This window comes from Salvelinus sp. IW2-2015, unplaced genomic scaffold, assembly GCF_002910315.2.
Source record: "Salvelinus sp. IW2-2015 unplaced genomic scaffold, ASM291031v2 Un_scaffold1052, whole genome shotgun sequence".
Taxonomy (NCBI): Eukaryota; Metazoa; Chordata; class Actinopteri; order Salmoniformes; family Salmonidae; genus Salvelinus; species Salvelinus sp. IW2-2015.
Genome location: NW_019942706.1, coordinates 7,058 through 26,520, shown reverse-complemented (window position 1 = coordinate 26,520; position 19,463 = coordinate 7,058). Strand labels below are relative to the sequence as shown.

Sequence of the window (19,463 nt, the reverse complement as noted above, 5' to 3'; positions counted from 1 at the left end):
GTCGTACTGCGATAAAAGGTGACTTTCACTTTGCTGTCTCTGGGCAATGGTTCTGGGACAGCATATGTATAACATGGTATACGCTATTATATAATTTATGTAATAGAGTAGAGATACTGATAAATAAGCATCATCTGTCATAAATAATAGCTATGGGGGTGTATTAATCCATTAGGAATTTGTAGCATATATTATATTGGACCTTTTTTCGGTGTTGGATCGTGTTGGCATTGCTCAACAATACGTGGTTTCTAAAAATAACCGCAATCAAATCTGAAAGAAGCATTCTTGCATTCATCTATTTTCTATCTGTCAATGACAATTACAACCCTCCCCATAATGGAAGTAGACCCTGTACARAGATCTAGGATCAGTAAACCATACTTCAATCTTCAGTTTGGACTCTAGGCTGGCTGGGGGGTAAAAATCAAATCTGACTGTAGATCAGCTATAAGGGGCACTGTATGACAGACAAAGGTCCTAACAGGAACACAAAGTAAAATGCACCTATTATCATTTTCCGGACAAAGTTATTTATGCGATTATCTCGGTCCCCTTATTTAGAATTAAAGATTGTGAATCTGAATAAATATCAATTTATATTAATTTAGAAATACATGATTTATCAATGTTGTACAAACATTTCCGGGACCTTGACTGGATTTCGCATTTTCCTTCTCCCTTTACCAACCCGGGCTGGGTCCATGGAAATACATGCAGAACAATACCACCGCTGTGATTTAGGCTCGTATTGTTAAAAATGGTCCGTTTTAATTCATTTTAGTTAGGAATTTATGCTGTAAAACACAATTTATCGGTCGGCGTCCTCAACTAGACAAATATGTCGGGAGCGGCCGCCGGAGGGGCGCAGTCTTGCATCGGCGCAGCCGCTGCCAGTTGTAGCTCTGCCGGGAACTCCTTCGTCGCAGCCGGCGGAGGTGTGGGAATAGCAGGCAGGCTACCCAGTCGGGTTCTTGAGCATGTGTTCTCTTATCTGGATTTGTATGATCTAATGCGGTGCTCGTTGGTGTGCTGGCATTGGAACAACTGCCTAGCCGACGAGAACAGCGAGGTGTGGCGGAGTCTGTGCGCTCGCTCTCTCAGTGAAGAGGCACTGCGCTCCGACATTCTCTGCAATCTGCCAACCTACAAGGGAAAGGTAGCTATATATGCTAACGTTTGTTTACTATTTGAAAATCATCGTGAAGGCCTATAGCTGTTGTTACAGACTTGTATGATTTCAATGCAGATGATACCACAATGAATAACTCACTTTCAGCACACATATTAGCTTGCCATTCAATCAGACCGCCTACTCATCAACGTTATTAGTCACGCTGTCTGTCATGCAGAGACTAGTGTCTAGCGGTCTGCACACGCCCTGTTTATTCGACGTCTGCATTCAATAAGATACATGAGCATGATGTAATCATTTTCTGAATGAGATAATGTAAGTGAAATGATATAGCTATGATCTCTGGTTCTGCCCTCATATTTTGCTCTCAATTCATCGAGACTCACCAGCCATATTTGATCAATTACTTGGATGGATGGAGTTGTTGATCCTCTTCAAAACCCTGACCCATCTTTGTCTGCCTCCTCTCCTGTCTGCCTCCTCTCCTGTCTGCCTCCTCTCCTCTCCTGTCTTCCTCCTCTCCTGTCTTCCTCCTCTCCTGTCTTCCTCCTCTCCTGTCTTCCTCCTCTCCTGTCTGCCTCCTCTCCTGTCTTATCCTCTCCTGAAGCTCAAATCCTACCAGCACGCTCTGAGTTCCCACGACTGTTCACGTAACGTCTACGTGAAGAAGAACGGCTTCACCCTTCACCGCAACCCCATCGCCCAGAGCACAGACGGAGCCCGCGGCAAGATTGGCTTCTCTGAGGGCCGCCATGCCTGGGAGATCTGGTGGGAGGGGCCCCTAGGGACCGTGGCGGTGATCGGCATCGCCACCAAGCGTGCTGCCATGCAATGCCAGGGCTACGTGGCCCTCCTGGGTACTGACGACCAAAGCTGGGGCTGGAACCTGGTGGATAACAACCTGCTCCACAATGGGGAGGTCAACGGGAACTTCCCCCAGTGCAACAACGCCCCCAAATACCAGGTAGGTTAGCAACGTGTTTCCAGTGTGGGTCGTATTCATTAGCGCACAGTGTACACCGTAGCAAAACACCGTAGCAAATATTTTCCATCTAAACAGTGAGTTTAGTGCTGAAGTTCAGGGACGTTGTCACTATGGGGTGAGCTGCAGAGTTCAGGGACGTTGTCACTATGGGGTGAGCTGCAGAGTTCAGGGACGTTGTCACTATGGGTGACTGCAGAGTTCAGGGACGTTGTCACTATGGGTGAGCTGCAGAGTTCAGGGACGTTGTCACTATGGGGTGAGCCTGCAGAGTTCAGGGACGTTGTCACTATGGGGTGAGCTGCAGAGTTCAGGGACGTTGTCACTATGGGGTGAGCTGCAGAGTTCAGGGACGTTGTCACTATGGGGTGAGCTGCAGAGTTCAGGGACGTTGTCACTATGGGGTGAGTGCAGAGTTCAGGGACGTTGTCACTATGGGGTGAGCTGCAGAGTTCAGGGACGTTTGTCACTATGGGGTGAGCTGCAGAGTTCAGGGACGTTGTCACTATGGGTGAGCTGCAGAGTTAAGGGACGTTGTCACTATGGGGTGAGCTGCAGAGTTCAGGGACGTTGTCACTATGGGGTGAGCTGCGAGTTCAGGACGTTGTCACTATGGGGTGAGCTGCAGAGTTCAGGGACGTTGTCACTATGGGGTGAGCTGCAGAGTTCAGGGACGTTGTCACTATGGGGTGAGCTGCAGAGTTCAGGGACGTTGTCACTATGGGGTGAGCTAGGTTCAGGGACGTTGTCACTATGGGGTGAGCTGCAGAGTTCAGGGACGTTGTCACTATGGGGTGAGCTGCAGAGTTCAGGGACGTTGTCACTATGGGGTGAGCTGCAGAGTTCAGGGACGTTGTCACTATGGGGTGAGCTGCAGAAGTTCAGGACGTTGTCACTATGGGGTGGAGCTGCAGAGTTCAGGGACGTTGTCACTATGGGGTGAGCTGCAGAGTTCAGGGACGTTGTCACTATGGGGTGAGCTGCAGACAGGGGTATAGACACATCTGAATACATAAATGGATATGTCCTATTAAAGCTCTGAGCCATTGTTTAAGGCTGATGAACCATCTCAATTAAGTGTTTCTAGTTGAAATATTAAATTGACATTTATTTATGGTTTGAGTTGGTGCAGTAGGATGCATGTCAAGAAGAACGCTACCTTAAATTAGAAGTTCTCATAACAGTAAGCATGTATTAATTGTAGCTTGAAAGTGAAGCAATTCTCTCTATTGTAGCTGTTACTTATTGTTATATTACTTTCTAGTGTAATGGTGTGCGTCCACAGATCGGGGAGAGGATACGAGTAATCCTGGATATGGATAACAAAACCCTGGCCTTCGAGAGAGGCTTTGAATTCCTGGGAGTGGCCTTCCGAGGGCTTCCGAAAGCCTGCCTCTTCCCGGCCGTCTCGGCTGTCTATGGCAACACTGAGGTGACCATGGTCTACCTGGGCAAGCCTCTGGATGGGTAGCACTGCCACAAGACCAGTCGGTGCCATGTCAGGTGTGCCAAGGATAATGACTGATGGTTGGCACCGAGAAGACTCTAAACTAACATTCCACAACCACTGGAGTGGAACCTAAAATCAAAATGGATGCTAGTGATCATTGATGGACAAGAGGGGAGGTGGGTGTGGACTGGAGGTTGTCTCAACAGGGATGTTATCCACTAGCTGCTGGACCATTTTATTTACAATATGGGAGGACTTGACTTTTTTTTAAAAATGTTATTTTATGAAGTAACAACACTGCTGAATCCCGTACATGCGGTTGGTTGTATGTCTGTTCCTATGAGGCCAAACCAAATATGAACTGTGGCAAATATGTAAAGAAACCTCATCATATGATAGAGGAACAAGTCATCATCATGAGAATATTGTAGATGTGGAAATGTAAAGCTGTAACATTTCTAGAGCACAAAGTGTAACTGCCATGAGGGGAGAATGTGGAGTGATTGACCTTTGACCCTTTCAGAGGACTACATGCAGTATGGAACACTTTTTGGCCAACTGACCATTAAAACCAGGAAAGACTGCTTCAGTAGCTAAGCTAGCTAGTCATGTGCATGAGTTACAGTATAACTGACACGTCTCCTCTCTTCAGAAACATCGTATAGGATAGCAGAAGTCCGGGGACTACATTACCCTTTGTGCATCCATTTTAATTGTGGTGGTATTAGTCCTAGTATTTCATGATATTTATTTATAGGTTTTAATCCGTGGTACTATTGAAGAGGTCATGGAAGATTCAAATAAAGACTACCTGGTGCCAGTCTGATTGATTGTTTCATGATGCTTCCACAAGAGGGCGATCATTGCTTTGTATATGTTACATAAAATAAGAACCACCTACTGAAACATTTTAATAGGCCTGTATTTTATTTACTTCCTAAATCAAAAGACACTTGCACATCTGAGCTATCTTTGTTGCAGGTGCCTGGTAACAGTTGAATAAGATAAGAACGAAGAAGAAACCCGCACCTTGATAGTATCACTGCTCTTTATTTAGCTGTACGTATCGGCTTCCTAAATTCAAAGCCACCTTTCGATGTCTATATTATCACATTGCAGTCTCCCTTATTCTACAATCAAATCCTTTGTTTTGTCTGCCTTTCTCATAAAGTAGAGTTGGTGTTTGTGGGCTGAATGAACTGCAGGAGAGTGTCAGTCTGTAGGGATTCTCAGATGCCCTAGGTTAGCTAAAAGCAGGTTTCTGATTTATAGTTTGATTATAATGTACCAGTTTGTCAACTGGTTTCCTGGGTGTGTGTGTGTGTTATAACCACATGAAAGCTTAGAATGTCAGCGGTGTTCTACCTCAATGCTACTCGTGCACACTCTTGAGGAGGGAGCATGAGGGATGTCTCCTTGTACTGTTTTTAAAACACAAGGCATAATACTTTTACTAAATGGAATATTGAAAGAGAGGAGATCCAGGTCTAATATTTGAGGCCAGGTTAAACCTCTGAACAATGAACGCTGCTTAAATTAAACTGACCATGAATCTGGCTTCAGCTGCCAATCCCGTAGTAAAGTCAGAGTTGAGGGAGAGAGGAGAGGCCTCATAGCATGAAAACAAGAAGGAAGCCCCAACAGATCACCCATGCAATGGCCCCAACAGATCACCCATGCAATGGCGGCTCCATCACTTCCTGATTCTAATTCCCTATTCTATTTCCAGAACTATAGGAGAATACACACCACTACGCTGTGGTAGGCCACAGAATTAAAAAAATAATTACCTTTCTCTCTGTGTTTCTCTTCCAAAGGTTCAGCACAAATGAGAGCGCTGGTTGAATATGTTTAATAGTGTCAGTGTAGGTGAACTATTCATTGTCAAGAAAAAACTATTTTTCTCTTTACAGTTGCACAAGTGTCAGCTAGGCAGGAAGGGTGTGAGTGTTGAGTGGTTTCCTCTCTGTACTATCTGATGATCAGAAACAGGAGTAGGCGAGAGAGGGGTGAGAAAGGCGTTTTCTCACTAGGTTTTTGTGGTAGAGGAGAGAAGCCTACACAAATCGTGATGTGAATGACAAATGCCAATGTACCAGGCTTTTTCGTGAGAGCGTGAAGTGCTTCACATTGCTATTTTGAAAACAAAACTTTAAAAAAGGGTATTTTAACTTAGAATTCCCACATAGAAATGATTGGGTGAGAAAGTTGTATTTGATGTAAACCTTTATCGGCAAATAACATTGTAAGTCGACAGTGATGCACTATGTGCACAGGTATGGATGACCTGCATATTATACAATGTAGTGAAGCTTCTGGTTCCAATGTTTAATGTAATATAGAACATGTCTCTGACCTAGGCATGTGAATCTATTTGTATGATCTTGTCCATGTGACTTTGGTTTCCGTTGCTAGCCTGCTTCCGCAAATACTAATTGCACGGCTCTGCTGTGTAGAGAACACACACCACTCGACCCACCAGCGCTGCATCGCGCACAACCGGAGATATGGTCAACAGCTCAACCGACTGTGGCTTGAAGGACCCACATCTAACCATCAGCGTGAGTAGTGGATGCGCTGTACACTCCTTTCCAACTGCGTGTGATGGATCTACACTCAGCATGTAGCAAAGTCATCTATAAATAACATAAACGCAAACTGGCACTCTTTTCACTACATGCTTGTAATATCCGAACAGAAGGTTTAACGTTGAGGTTATTGTCATTCATGCTCTTAGGTCAAGGAATGTTACTTTGTAGCTTAATATCCTAATACAGTCTATGCCAATTCACTGGATTTGTCAAATGCTTTTTAAAGTGCTTGTAAATTATTATTGATTCGTTTGTTTCACTATAAGTAGTGTTTGTTCAGATATTTCATATGTGGGTCTTTCCACCAATTGGTTACCTTGTGAGTAATGTAACTTGGTGATTCGTTTTTTAATCATTCTGTTATGGTGCTCCTTATGGGTCGCGGTGGAGAAAAAACAGCCAGGCTAACCCGTTCCCTCGGTTTTTTGTATCCATACCCTCAGAATTTTTATAAGGGGCTGTACGTTATATATAATGAGGGATACCTGGAGAAAATCGGATCTCTCTGAATTTAAATATATTTCAGTAAAATATATTTTTACCTAACCCCCACTGAAAGCTTGAAAAAAAACAACAAGTGACCCTCCACTATATCCAAAATAATAATTCAAACAAAGTGGATAGCAGCGACCATGCCTACCGTTTAGCCTCACTCCTAGGACAGACCAGATCATTAGATATGCAGTTTAAGAAACGTTTCTTTGTTTTGTAAGCATTACATGGCAAAGTAGCCAGAAGTTTGTGGATTCGCAGATCACCACGGACACGGATGGACAGATATACGATTATAACAAAAGCCCTGCATGAATCTGTCAGGTAGCCTGGTGGTCAGAGTGTTGGGCCAGTAACCGAAAGGTTGCTAGATAGAATCCCCGAGCTGACAAGATAAACATCAGTCGTTCTGCGCCTGAACAAGGCCGTCATTGAAAATAAGAATTTGTTCTTAACTGACTTGCCTAGTTTAAAAAAAATAACAAATCTTATTTGCGGTCTGAGAAAAAGTAGTATTTTATAAATGCAGAATCTTTTTTTTAATACCACAACAGAGTATGATTACGAATGATCGCATGCTACAGTAACCGGAGACGTTTTGATATCTATACAGGCTGTTGTTAGGAAGGAGGATAAGTTTGGATCAGTACAAATGTTTTATATCAACTGTACAATTTGAGCCCAACAGAACCAGTTACAACTGACGTATCTGATCATCAATAATTTAGAGAAAAAGCCATTCATTGTTTAACACAGCAGCCACATATCATCCAGTATGCACTTGTAACTTTTTTTTAATTTGGGAAAACTATCATTTTCAAATGTATTCAATTTTATTCCATGATATTGTTGTTACAAAATAGATTTGTGTTGACTGTGATCAGGGCATGGGACTATAAGAGGCTAAATTAACAAACTAGGCATGCAAAGCTCACCACATGATCCTCAAACCAAAGACTGGCCAAACTCGTGATTATAAAAGGGAATTCAAAGGAATTGTAGAATAACTGTATAGCCTAATACGGCATTTTTCGTTTAATAATTATTTAATGCTAACTAATAATTGTTTTAAATGTCATTTTATACAGCATAAATGCTACATTTATAGGCATGTCGTTGTAGTGCTGATGTTGATGTGTTGTTGAAATGCCAAGTGCTCCTACCAGCCTGTAGACTGTCACAACTGCTTCACATTTGATTTCTTAAATGGCAGGCCTTAAAATAACTATAGCCTAAATCATTCATTTCCTTTCCTTCTTAGGCTACCTGGTTTGCTCCTGACTGATCTAGAGTCAGTATGTTGTTTAATAACCTGTTGAAAGGTCGAATGTCAGGTGATAGGAACAGAGTCATTACCTCCCAAGCAAAGGGAATGTGTTGTCTCCTCGTTCTCAGCTATAGAATGTTGTGGTGCAGCCTCTGAATGTCATAGAGACGAACCAAATATATTCGATATGTCCTGGAGTCACGTCTTTCCTCGACATTGTACAGCTTGTTTCTAGCATAAAGCATTCTGGACAAAAGCGTTGCTTTATTTAATCAGATCCATTGTTTATTTTCTTCTAAATCTTAAGCTAACAAAGGGCAGGCCTGTTATATTCAATATATTTTAGCCATTTTCTTTAACAAAAGCCACAATAACCTGACATACCCTCAATTTGAGCCCTGGTTCTAATTTCCTTAACGCACCAATCTCTTCACTGGCACTGAGACATTTAATGAGTGCATGGTGACGGGAAGGAATTGTCTGACAAAATCTATGGACAGTAGGCTGTCATTTCGTCTGTCAAACAGATAGCATGATATTCCTATAGCATAGGCCTAATTTTAACTCTCAAACTTGTTGGTGCCAGGGACACCTCAGAGGTGTCAAGGAGTTTTCAACAGCCCCACAGAGGTATCAAGGAGTTTTCAACAGCTAGTGTGTTGCGATATCTAGATTTTATTGTAGCAAGAGACAAGTTGGTCTCACATAATGAAAGGGGATTAATGTCTGCACTGCCATCTTGCAGAGTTGCGGGTATTACCCGCTGCTGAACAGCCATCTCATTAAAACAAGCGTGTAGGCTTCAGTCACAGGACAGCTCAGATTATTATCAAGAACCGGTGACAAGCTTCTTTTTTTAAATTGTCAATTTTATCGTTTGCTTGGAAAATCTCACTTTCACTTCCCTGCGTGGATAGGTTGATCAGCAGTCTTGTTGGTAGGCCTACAGATCACAATGCAACAGCCCCGTTGTAATCCATGTCCCTTTTTAGTTTAGTCATTTAGCAGAGGCTCTTATCCAGAGCGACTCACAGGAAGCAATTAAGTGCCTTGCTCAAGGGCACATCAACAGCTTTTTTCCTAGTTGGCTTGGGGATTCGAACCATCAACATTTTAGTTACTGACCCAATGCGCTTAACCACTAGGCTACCTGCCGCCCACATACTTGTTCAGAACACAGAATATTTCACCTGCAGTTGTGTTCTGAGGCAACTGCAACAAAGACTATCTTCATATATGTAGCAAATATATACAAGATGCGGCATTTGAAATGTCAGTCGTCTCATCTAATTGCATTGCAAAAACCAATTTGATGTGCGGGCTCTGTCTAAAACCTGCGTGTGATTCAACATCATCTGCCATATCCTGGATTCTGGATTCATTGGAAAGTGGGATTTCTCTGATCTTTGTAGCAGCGGTTGGGACAAAACCCTCTCGGCAAGCATCCATGACTGAGGGAATTTCCAGCTTTTCACCTATAGTCAAAGGAGCCCTTGGACATGTTATCAGGTGGTATGAAGCCATCAATAAACTCGTCTGGGAAATTATTGTTCAGTATTTTTGTTTGTTTGGTAAACACATTTTTTTTCTATAAAAAAATAAATAAAAATCGGGTTTATCCTTGAGACGTGGATGCTCTGTTTCTGATGTCTGCGCATTTTCCGATTTAAAAGATCCCAGAAATGTTCCATACGCACAAAAATATTTTTTTCTCGCAAATCTTGTGCACACATTTGTTTACATTCCTGTTAGTGAGCATTTCTCTTTTGCCAAGATTATCAATCCACCTGACAGGTGTGGCATATCAACAAGCTGATTAAACAGCAGGATCATTACACAGGTGCACCTTGTGCTGGGGGACAATAACAGGCCACTCTAAAATGTACAGTTTTGTCACAATGCCACACAATACCACAGATGTCTCAAGTTTTGAGGGAGCGTGCAATTGGCATGCTGACTGCAGTAATGCCCACCAGAGCTGTTGCCAGAGAATTTAATGTTCATTTCTCTAAAATAAGCCGCCTCCAACATCGTTTTAGAGAATTTGGCAAAACACACAAACCTGCCTCACAACCGCAGACCACGTGTAACCGCGCCAGCCCAGGACCTCCACATTAGGCTTCTTCACCTGCAGGATCGTTTGAGACCAGCCACTCGGACAGATGATGAAACTGTGGGTTTGCACAAACTGTCAGAAACCTTCTCAGGGAAGCTCATCTGCATACTCGTCGTCCTCACCAGGGTCTTGACCTGACTGCAGTTTGGAATCGTAAACCGACTTCAGTGGGCAAATGCTCACCTTCGATGGACACTGGCACGCTGGAGAAGTCAGGTCATGAATCCTGGTTTCAACTGTACCGGGCAGATGGCAGACAACGTGTATGGTGTTGTGTGGTCGAACGGTTTGCTGATGTTAACATTGTGAACAGAGTGCCCCATGGTGGCGGTGAGGTTATGGTATGGGCAGGCATAAGCTATTGGCAACAAGCACAATTGCATTTTATCAATAGTAGTTTGAATGCACAGAGATACCGTGACGAGATCCTGAGGCCCATTATAGTGCCATTCATCCGCCGCCATCACCTCATGTTTCAGCATGATAATGCACGGCCCCATGTCACAAGGATCTGTACACAATTCCTGGAGCTGAAAATGCCCCAGGTCTTCTTCCATGGCCTGCATACTCACCAGACATGTCACCTATTGAGCATATTTTGGGAGGCTCTGGATCGATGTGTACGACAGCCTGTTCCAGTTCCTGACAACATCCAGCAACTTGGCACAGCCATTGAAGAGGAGTGGGACAACATTCCACAGGCCACAATCAACAGCCTGATCAACTCATTGCGAAGGACGTGTCACACCAGATTCTGATCCACGCCCCTACAAAAAAAAGAGAAGATATCTGTGACCAACAGATGCATATCTGTATTCCCAGTCATGTGAAATCCATAGATTAGGGCCTAATGAATTTATTTAAATTGACTGATTTTCTTATGTGAAATGTAACTCTGTAAAATCTTTGAAATTGTTGCATGTTGTGTTTATATTTATGTTCAGTGTATCTTAGCTGACAAGGTTGTTAGACTTTAGAAAAGCAAGCAATAACTAAATGAATGTAAAATAAATAAATAACCACCAATCAGGATGCTACAGACAGCTCCAGAGGTAGGCTTAGATACTGTACGCTGAAAAAGAAACATATTTTCGACACAAAAATAAGCATAATGATTATGGTTACTGATTGCAAGAAAAAAGCTGTTTCAGGTGTTATTTGCAGACACAGGCCTAGCCCACCTCCGGGCCACACCTCAGTCATCCTAAAGTACTTTGTGCCCCCTCAAAAATCTGAAAACATTTAGGCTGCAATATGTTATAGGCCAAGTAGGACCGTCAAGGTAGCATACATATGGAGAATCACGTTTTTAGGCCTAGAGATAGGCTACACAAAAAAACAAGGGGATGAATGAAACATTTGAGGGAATGGATAAGAAAAACATAGGGAACAGATTAGCCTGGCTGTCTTTTTCTCTTCACCATGACCCCTAAGTGGTTCTGTATTCTGTCATAAAGAACACATGTGCAACTTATAAAACAAACATGTTTTTCCATCTCAAGAGGTTGACCTTAACAGGGTTCTTAAATCAGACATAAATCCCCTTTGTGACAAGGGGAATGGAAGATGTGTTATAATCGACCCGCTCAGTTTTCCACCACAAAATGACCAAAAAGAGTAGAACCAGCTTTTACACTAGGGTTTGACTATAAGATGTTCAGTAAATAAATAACAAATATTTAAAAAGGAATAGTTTTAGCATATTAAAACCAGAGTTTAGTTCATGTAACAGGATTGACTTTAAAATGAGGGACAGGTTGTTTTTACCTTTAAATTATTTACTAAAAATCACATTAAATAAATAATAATAACCAGAAATGAATTTGTCAAAAGAAAAATAACTACAGCTTTACAATGATGGTAAAAAACTTGGAGAAATGTTGGGGTTAAAGTGGGTTGAAATCCCTCTAGAAGTCATAGAGGGACACAGAGGGACACAGAGGGACATAGAGGGACACAGAGGGACACGTCAAAATGCAGAATTTGGGCACTTTAGAAAGTATTCTTTAATATTAAAAATGTGATTTATAGAATTTTCCATGTGGTCTATATTTAAATGGCACTTAATCTAATAAAACAAGCTTTTAAAATGCAATATTTATGCACAATTTCTACTTAAAAATGTAATATTAAAGGGATGTAAAATGCACTAATTTCGTGGAATAACCCATGTAAATTTAGTATTTTAGTAAAATATTAGTTAATGTATAGATTATAAAAGGTTTTATAAGTATATTATAGATTATTAATAATTTGTTTATTTGATTACAACAGTAGTGGACATAGGATAACATGTTATATAGCACATATTTCCAACAGTGAATAGTGGAATTTACCTATGTGCCACATAGATTTGATAGAATGGATGGGATTTGATATGGTTATGATGATACCGTATGAAAATAATTAATTGAATGTTTTATCAAGGTTAAATGATAGCGGACTGCTCAGATGCTCAAGATATACTTTTATTATATTTGAATGGGCCCTCTGGTCCCTAACCCTCTGGTCCCTGTGTAGCCTCCTGATGCCTGCCTTCTGCCAGCCTCACCACAGCCCCTGCAGACTGCGTTGGCATTGTAATGTCTGGCGTGTAGTAACCATGACGTCTCTCTGCCCACATTGTAGACCTCCTCTCCTTTTGACAGTCTCACTTCTCTCCTGCTGTCCTTCTCTCTTCCACAGCCAGGATGTTAAGATGCTCATCCACGGCCTCTTCCCCTACCCTGCTCTGTCTAACCCTCTGGTCCCTGTGTAGCCTCCTGATGCCTGCCTTCTGCCAGTCTCACCACAGCCCCTGCAGACTGGTAAGCGCTAAACTTCTTGGACAAGCTCATTAAAATAAATATAACTCAATAAAATAAAATACAATAAAAAAGGAGGTAAAGAAAGTCCCTTTGAATGTTGAACTTCAGAGCTTGTGGTTCTCAGTGAAAGGTGTAAAAAGCGCCTCTGATGACCTTTGCATACACAGGGCTAAGGGGAAGAGACTGCAAACGTTACCACAAAGGTGATGCTGTAGTGGAAACTGCTGCTGGTTCTCAGTGGTGTAAAGTACTGAAGTCAAAATACTTTAAAGTACTACTAAGTATTTTTTTTAGGGGGGTATCTATTGTACAATTCATGCACCTATCAATATAACACATGGTCATTCCTACAGCCTCTGATCTGTCAGTCTCACTAAACACAAATACTGCGATTCAAAATGATGTCTGACTGTTGGAGTGTGCCCCTGTCTGTCTATAAATGAGAAGAAAAAAAACAATTAAGTCATTCTGTCTGGTTTGCTTTAATTCAAGCAATTTGATGTATAGCACTTACACGTACTTTTCTCAAGTATGACAATTGAGTTATTTTTCCACCACTGTTCTTAACTATATTTAAAGCCAGATACTTTTAGACTTTTACTCAAGTAGTATTTTACTGGGCGATGTTCACTTTTACTTGAGTCATTTTCTATTAAGGTATCTTTTACTTTTACTCTAGTAGGACAATTGGGTACTTTTTCCATCACTGCTGGTTCTCAGAGTTTCAACTCCTGCGTACATGTAATATATGTATACCCTCATATACTCTCTGGTCTGATATGTGATATAAGCGGGTTTTTTTTCTTCCTTTGCTCTTCAAAGTGTTTTATCGTATAAAATAAAGTATTTTATATTGCATTTCTAAAATAAAGTATTTCTCTTGCATACACTTAAATTTCTCTTTTTTTTTCCCCTTTACAGACCCAAAAGACTGCTCTCTGTAGCAACAGGGAGCTCTCGTCTGTACCTGAGGGCCTACCTGACAGCATAGAGGACCTCCACCTGAACCACAACCACATTCAGACGCTACAAGATGACTCCCTCTCCCGTTACGTCTCCCTTCGTACTCTAAACTGTGCCGACAACCGCTTGGAGACGGCGGGGTCCAAGCTCTTTCACAACTCACCTCATCTAGAGAGCCTCAATCTAGCTGCCAATAACCTTCACGTTGGATACCGGCAAACTAGCCTGGCGCTGCTCACCTTGTCTAGACTCAGAGTTCTGGATCTGTCAGAAAACCAGCTTACAGAGGACATGGTCTCCGTCCTCCTCCAGAACATGACGTCGCTGGAGTACCTCAACCTTTCCAGGAACCTCCTGTTGAGGCTGGATGAAAGCTCCTTCAGCGACCTCCACCAGCTCAGAGAGCTGGACCTGCAGAGGAACATGCTGTTTGAGATTGACGAGTCCTTCGATCACCTGCACAAGCTCCAGAGACTCAACCTGGCCTTCAACTACCTGCCCTGCCTGGTGCACTTCCACATGACCCAGCTGGTGGTCCTCAACGCCAGTCACAATGCCATTGAGTGGTTCATAGCCAACCAAGACCTCCAGGAAGTCTTCCAGCTGGAGACCCTGGATCTCACAGACAACAACCTCCTCTTCTTCCCCTTTCTGCCCACCCACAGCCGCCTGAGGAACCTCCATCTGTCCCAGAACAGGGTGAGCTTCTACGAACACCTGGCGGACACCGCTGCCTACCCCAGCTGGAAAACCAGTGTCCAGTTCTACAACCTGAGGGGCAACATGAGCAACGTCACAGCCAAGTTGTGGGACGAGAGCCTGCACGGGGACATCTCCTCTCTAGACCTGCTGGATCTGAGTGGAAATCAGGTGGGCTACTTCCCCCAAGGGTTCATCAGCAAAATGCCAAGCCTGACCAGACTCAGGATGTGGACAAACTGTCTTGAGGTCTTGAATCTAACTCTGGAAAAGCTGCCGGGGACGTTGTACGAGTTGGACGTGAGCAACAATAGGTTGACAGAGCTCCACGCCGACCAAGTTAGTTTGAGAAAGCTAGGCAACCTGAGCTTCCTGAACCTGAGCCAGAATGACCTGCAGAGTCTACCTGCTCAGCTGTTTTCCTCTCTCACCAGCATCAGCTCTGTGGATATTAGCTACAACAGAGTTGGCGTGTGCCCCCTTGAGGCATGGGGTGGGGGCACAGGTGGGGGTAACCAATCAGACTGTGTCGTTTGGAGAAACATAATTTCTCTGAGATATCTCCACCTATCAGGGTGCAACCTGGGGAGGCTGCCATCATTAGCATTCGTAGGGACACCCCTAACACACCTGGAGCTGTCTAACAACCCAGAACTCGTCATCGGGCCCAGATCGATAAAAGACCTCAGCAGAACTTTACACCATCTAGGATTGGGAAACACAGGCCTGAAACACTTTGACTTCTCTCCTTTCCACCACTTAAAGTCTTTGAACATTTCCAGAAACTCTCTTACTCAGCTCCCTGCTTCACTGCAACATCTGGAGCTGAGGCTGCTGGACCTGAGGGACAACAAACTGACCACCGTCCCCTCAGCTCAGGCTAACGTGTTAGCCACGAAACTCCACACTGTTTTTCTCAACGGAAACACTTTCAACTGCTGCCAGTTGGACTGGTACAGGACGTTCGAGAGGGTAAAAACTGTCACTATCATGGACCTCTCAGATATTTCATGTCAGGATCTGACCAAAAGGACACACAGAGTGGTGCTTGTAGACTCTCTAATATGTGGCGGTAGTGACGGAGAGTCTGTGTACTGGTACATCCTGCTGTTTATCGTACCTGTTCTCTGTCTGGTTGGAATGTCTGTTATCTTCCTGCTCACCTTTAGGCCCAGACTGCTTCCCATGGCCATTAAAAATACATGCTGGAGTCACCTTCCCTGTGTTGTGGAAGAAAAGTCCAATAAAGAAGACACTGGCCGTGTCCAAATACCCATACTAGAGTTCTAAGTAGAAGGAAATAGAACGTTTTATAGCAAGTGCAATTACAAAAAAAACTAGTATGCTTTAAATGCCAGAATGTTATGTTACTTTTGAGAAAGATAATCATCTTTCCAGGCTCACGTGTGTTTGGCAACAGCTGATAATGAGATCATTCCTTTATTTAAACTTGGCAAGTCAGTTAAGAACAAATTCTTATTTGCTATGACGGCCTACCCTTGCCAATTTCTGGGCCAATTGTGCACCGTCCTATGAGACTCCCAATCACAGCGGGATGTGATACAGCCTGGATTCAAACCAGGTACTGTAGTGACACCTCTTGCACTGAGATGCATTGCCTTAGACCGCTGCGCCACTCGGGAGCCCAAGGGGCTGTACCAAAATAAATGAATGGCGGGAATCAATGCAATTGCACATTAGATGAATCATTCTCAGGATCGATGAGCCTAGTATGTTGCTTACTGCATTTGTTTGTACTAAACAGTACGTATGTAGTACGATTAGTACACAGAATGTAGTTTTAGTAAGTAGTAGGCAAGACAGATTTCGGACACAGCCATAGTCATAAATTACAATTATGTCAAAGTGTGATGTTTTGCACATACAGTATCAATACAATTTCAAGGCAGAAACAAATGTTTCCTTACAAAGCAATTGAGTTTAGGTAATTCATAAACAATGCCATATTACATGTGGTGATATCTATTGGAAACACTTAAAACGAACATATCCTGCTAAACCAGATAAAGAACTGTGTGTTACAATGTTCAGCAGCAAGTCAACCTTTTTTTTGCATTGTGATAATCTGTATGTGCTACGTGTGGTTGGTTCACACGATCGCTGCCTCTGGGGGCCTGAATGTGCGAATATGGCTACACTTCACTTGTCTTTCTGTGTGTGTGTGTGCGTGCGGTGTGTGTATGTGTGTGTGCGTGCGGTGTGCGTCTGTGTGCAGAAGTTTTGTGATGCAAACTGTTGCTAAAAGCAGCGGAGGAAACATGACATTTCCTGTTTTGCTGAGATGTGCATCAACTGCCCAGTTTTGTATCGGACTCAGAAAGGACGGGTTGGCGGTTTTCACCTCAAGTCATATTTGTGAGGCACAGCTGCAACTCTGGTCACAGGGACCGCAATTATGTTGTTCTCTAGTGTTACACTAATATGCATTTGAACGATTTAATTATTTAAGTATTTGGATAACTACATCCTTCAAATGTACTATGTGAATTAAATAGAGATATACCATGTTCTATATTTATGGTCAGTCCTATAGAGGAACACCATGTTATATACACGGCTCAAAAAATAAAGGGAACACTAAAATAACACATCCTAGATCTGAATGAATGAAATATTCTTATTAAATACTTTTTTCTTTACATTGTTGAATGTGCTGACAACAAAATCACACAAAAATGATCAATGGAAATCAAATTTATCAACCCATGGAGGTCTGGATTTGGAGTCACACTCAAAATTTAAGTGGAAAACCACACTACAGGCTGATCCAACTTTGATGTAATGTCCTTAAAAAACAAGTCAAAATGAGGCTCAGTAGTGTGTGTGGCCTCCACGTGCCTGTATGACCTCCCTACAACGCCTGGCGATGCCCTGGACAGTCTGTGGTGCAACGTGGCGTTGGTGGATGGAGCGAGACATGATGTCCCAGATGTGCTCAATTGGATCAGGTCTGGGGAACGGGCGGGCCAGTCCATAGCATCAATGCCTTCCTCTTGCAGGAACTGCTGACACACTCAGCCACATGAGGTCTAGCATTGTCTTGCAATTAGGAGGAACCAAGGGCCAACCGCACCAGCATATGGTCTCACAAGGGGTCTGAGGATCTCATCTCGGTACCTAATGGCAGTCAGGCTACCTCTGGCGAGCACATGGAGGGCGTTGCGGCTCCCCAAAGAAATGCCACCCCCACACCATGACTGACCCACCGCCAAACCGGTCATGCTGGAGGATGTTGCAGGCAGCAGAACGTTCTCCACGGCGTCTCCAGACTCTGTCACGTCTTGTCACATGTGCTCAGTGTGAACCTGCTTTCATCTGTGAAGAGCACAGGGCGCCAGTGGCGAATTTGCCAATCTTGGTGTTCTATGGCAAATGCCAAACGTCCTGCACAGTGTTGGGCTGTAAGCACACCCCCACCTGTGGACGTCGGCCCCTCATACCACCCTCATGGAGTCTGTTTCTGACCGTTTGAGCAGACACATGCACATTTGTGGCCTGCTGGAGGTCATTTTGCAGGCCTCTGGCAGTGCTCCTCCTGCTCCTCCTTGCACAAAGGCGGAGGTAGCGGTCCTGCTGCTGGGTTGTTGCCCTCCTACGGCCCTCCTCCACGTCTCCTGATGTACTGGCCTGTCTCCTGGTAGCGCCTCCATGCTCTGGACACTACGCTGACAGACACAGCAAACCTTCTTGCCCCAGCTTGCATTGATGTGCCATCCTGGATGAGCTGCACTACCTGAGCCACTTGTGTGGGTTGTAGACTCCGTCTCATGCTACCACTAGAGTGAAAGCACCGCCAGCATTCAAAGTGACCAAACATCAGCCAGGAAGCATAGGAACTGAGAAGTGGTCTGTGGTCACCACCTGCAGAACCACTCCTTTATTGGGGGTGTCTTGCTAATTGCCTATAATTCCACGTTGTCTATTCCATTTGCACAACAGCATGTGAAATTTATTGTCAATCAGTGTTGCTTCCTAAGTGGACAGTTTGATTTCACAGAAGTGTGATTGACTTGGAGTTACATTGTGTTTTTTAAGTGTTCCCTTTATTTTTTTGAGCAGTGTATTTATGGTCAGTCCTATAGAGGAATACCATGTTCTATAATGAACTAAAATATAAAACGTAACATGCAACAATTTCAAAGATTTTACTGTGTTACAGTTCATATGAGGAAATCAGTCAATTGCAATGAATTCATTAGGCCCTAATCTATGGATTTCAGATGACTGGGAATACAGATTTGGATGTGTTGGTCACAAGATACCTTAGGAAAGAAAGGTAGGGGCTTGGATCAGAAAACCAGTCAGTATCTGGTGTGACACATCTCCTTCTCATAGAGTTGATCAGGCTGTTGATTGTGGCCTGTGAAATGTTGTCCCACTCCTCATCAATGGCTGTGTGAAGTTGCTGGATATTGGTGGGAACTGGAACACGGTCGTACACGTCAATCCAGAGCATCCCAAACATGCTCAGTGGGTGACAGGTCTAGTGAGTAGGCAGGCCATTGAAGAACTGAGAAATTTTCAGCTTCAAGGAATTGTGTACAGATCTTTGCGACATGGGGCCGTGCATTATCATGAGGAAATATGAGGTGAGGGCGGTGGATGAATGGCACGACAATGGGTCTCAGGATCTCGTTATGGTATCTCTGTGCATTCAAATTAGCATAGATAAAATGTAATTGTGTTTGTTGTCTGTAGCTTATGCCTGCCCATACCATAACCTCACCGCCACCATGGGGCACTCTGTTCACAATGTTGACATCAGCAAACCGCTCGCCCACACGACGCCATACACGTGGTCTACGGTTGTGAGGCTGGTTGGACGTACTGACAAATTCTCTAAAACAACGTCGGAGGCGGCTTATGGTAGAGAAATTAACATTCAATTCTCTGGCAACAGCTTTGGTGGACATTCCTGCAGTCAGCATGCCAATTCCACA

At 43.5% G+C, this 19,463-nt stretch overlaps 2 protein-coding genes across 3 annotated transcripts; both read left to right on the top strand.

Annotated features, from left to right (window-relative positions):
- The first annotated feature begins 682 nt into the window (after positions 1-682).
- Positions 683-4,210, top strand: LOC112069573 (F-box/SPRY domain-containing protein 1). 2 transcript variants are annotated; one of them, XM_024136911.2, is made up of 3 exons: positions 683-1,159; positions 1,743-2,099; positions 3,403-4,210. In XM_024136911.2, exons 1-3 carry the CDS (start codon positions 842-844, stop codon positions 3,586-3,588), a joined length of 861 nt encoding a protein of 286 aa, XP_023992679.1. In that variant the 5' UTR covers positions 683-841; the 3' UTR covers positions 3,589-4,210. The 2 variants fall into 2 exon arrangements, with proteins under 2 accessions (XP_023992679.1, XP_023992678.1); XM_024136910.2 differs by having other exon boundaries at positions 3,382-4,210.
- Positions 4,211-6,038: 1,828 nt separating this feature from the next.
- LOC112069572 (transforming growth factor beta activator LRRC33-like) lies at positions 6,039-16,420 on the top strand. The gene is made up of 3 exons (XM_024136909.2): positions 6,039-6,128; positions 12,719-12,840; positions 13,762-16,420. The coding sequence occupies exons 2-3, from the start codon at positions 12,724-12,726 to the stop codon at positions 15,790-15,792; spliced, it is 2,148 nt and encodes a 715-aa protein (XP_023992677.2). The 5' UTR covers positions 6,039-6,128; positions 12,719-12,723; the 3' UTR covers positions 15,793-16,420.
- The last annotated feature ends 3,043 nt before the right edge of the window (positions 16,421-19,463 follow it).

Coding starts and splice junctions, on each gene's coding strand:
- LOC112069573 (XM_024136910.2), top strand. CDS start 842: ATGTCGGGAGCGGCCGCCGGAGGGGCGCAGTCTTGCATCGGCGCAGCC. Junction 1,160..1,742: donor TGCCAACCTACAAGGGAAAG/GTAGCTATATAT, acceptor CCTCTCCTGAAG/CTCAAATCCTACCAGCACGC. Junction 2,100..3,381: donor ACAACGCCCCCAAATACCAG/GTAGGTTAGCAA, acceptor ATTACTTTCTAG/TGTAATGGTGTGCGTCCACA.
- LOC112069572 (XM_024136909.2), top strand. CDS start 12,724: ATGTTAAGATGCTCATCCACGGCCTCTTCCCCTACCCTGCTCTGTCTA. Junction 12,841..13,761: donor ACCACAGCCCCTGCAGACTG/GTAAGCGCTAAA, acceptor TCCCCTTTACAG/ACCCAAAAGACTGCTCTCTG.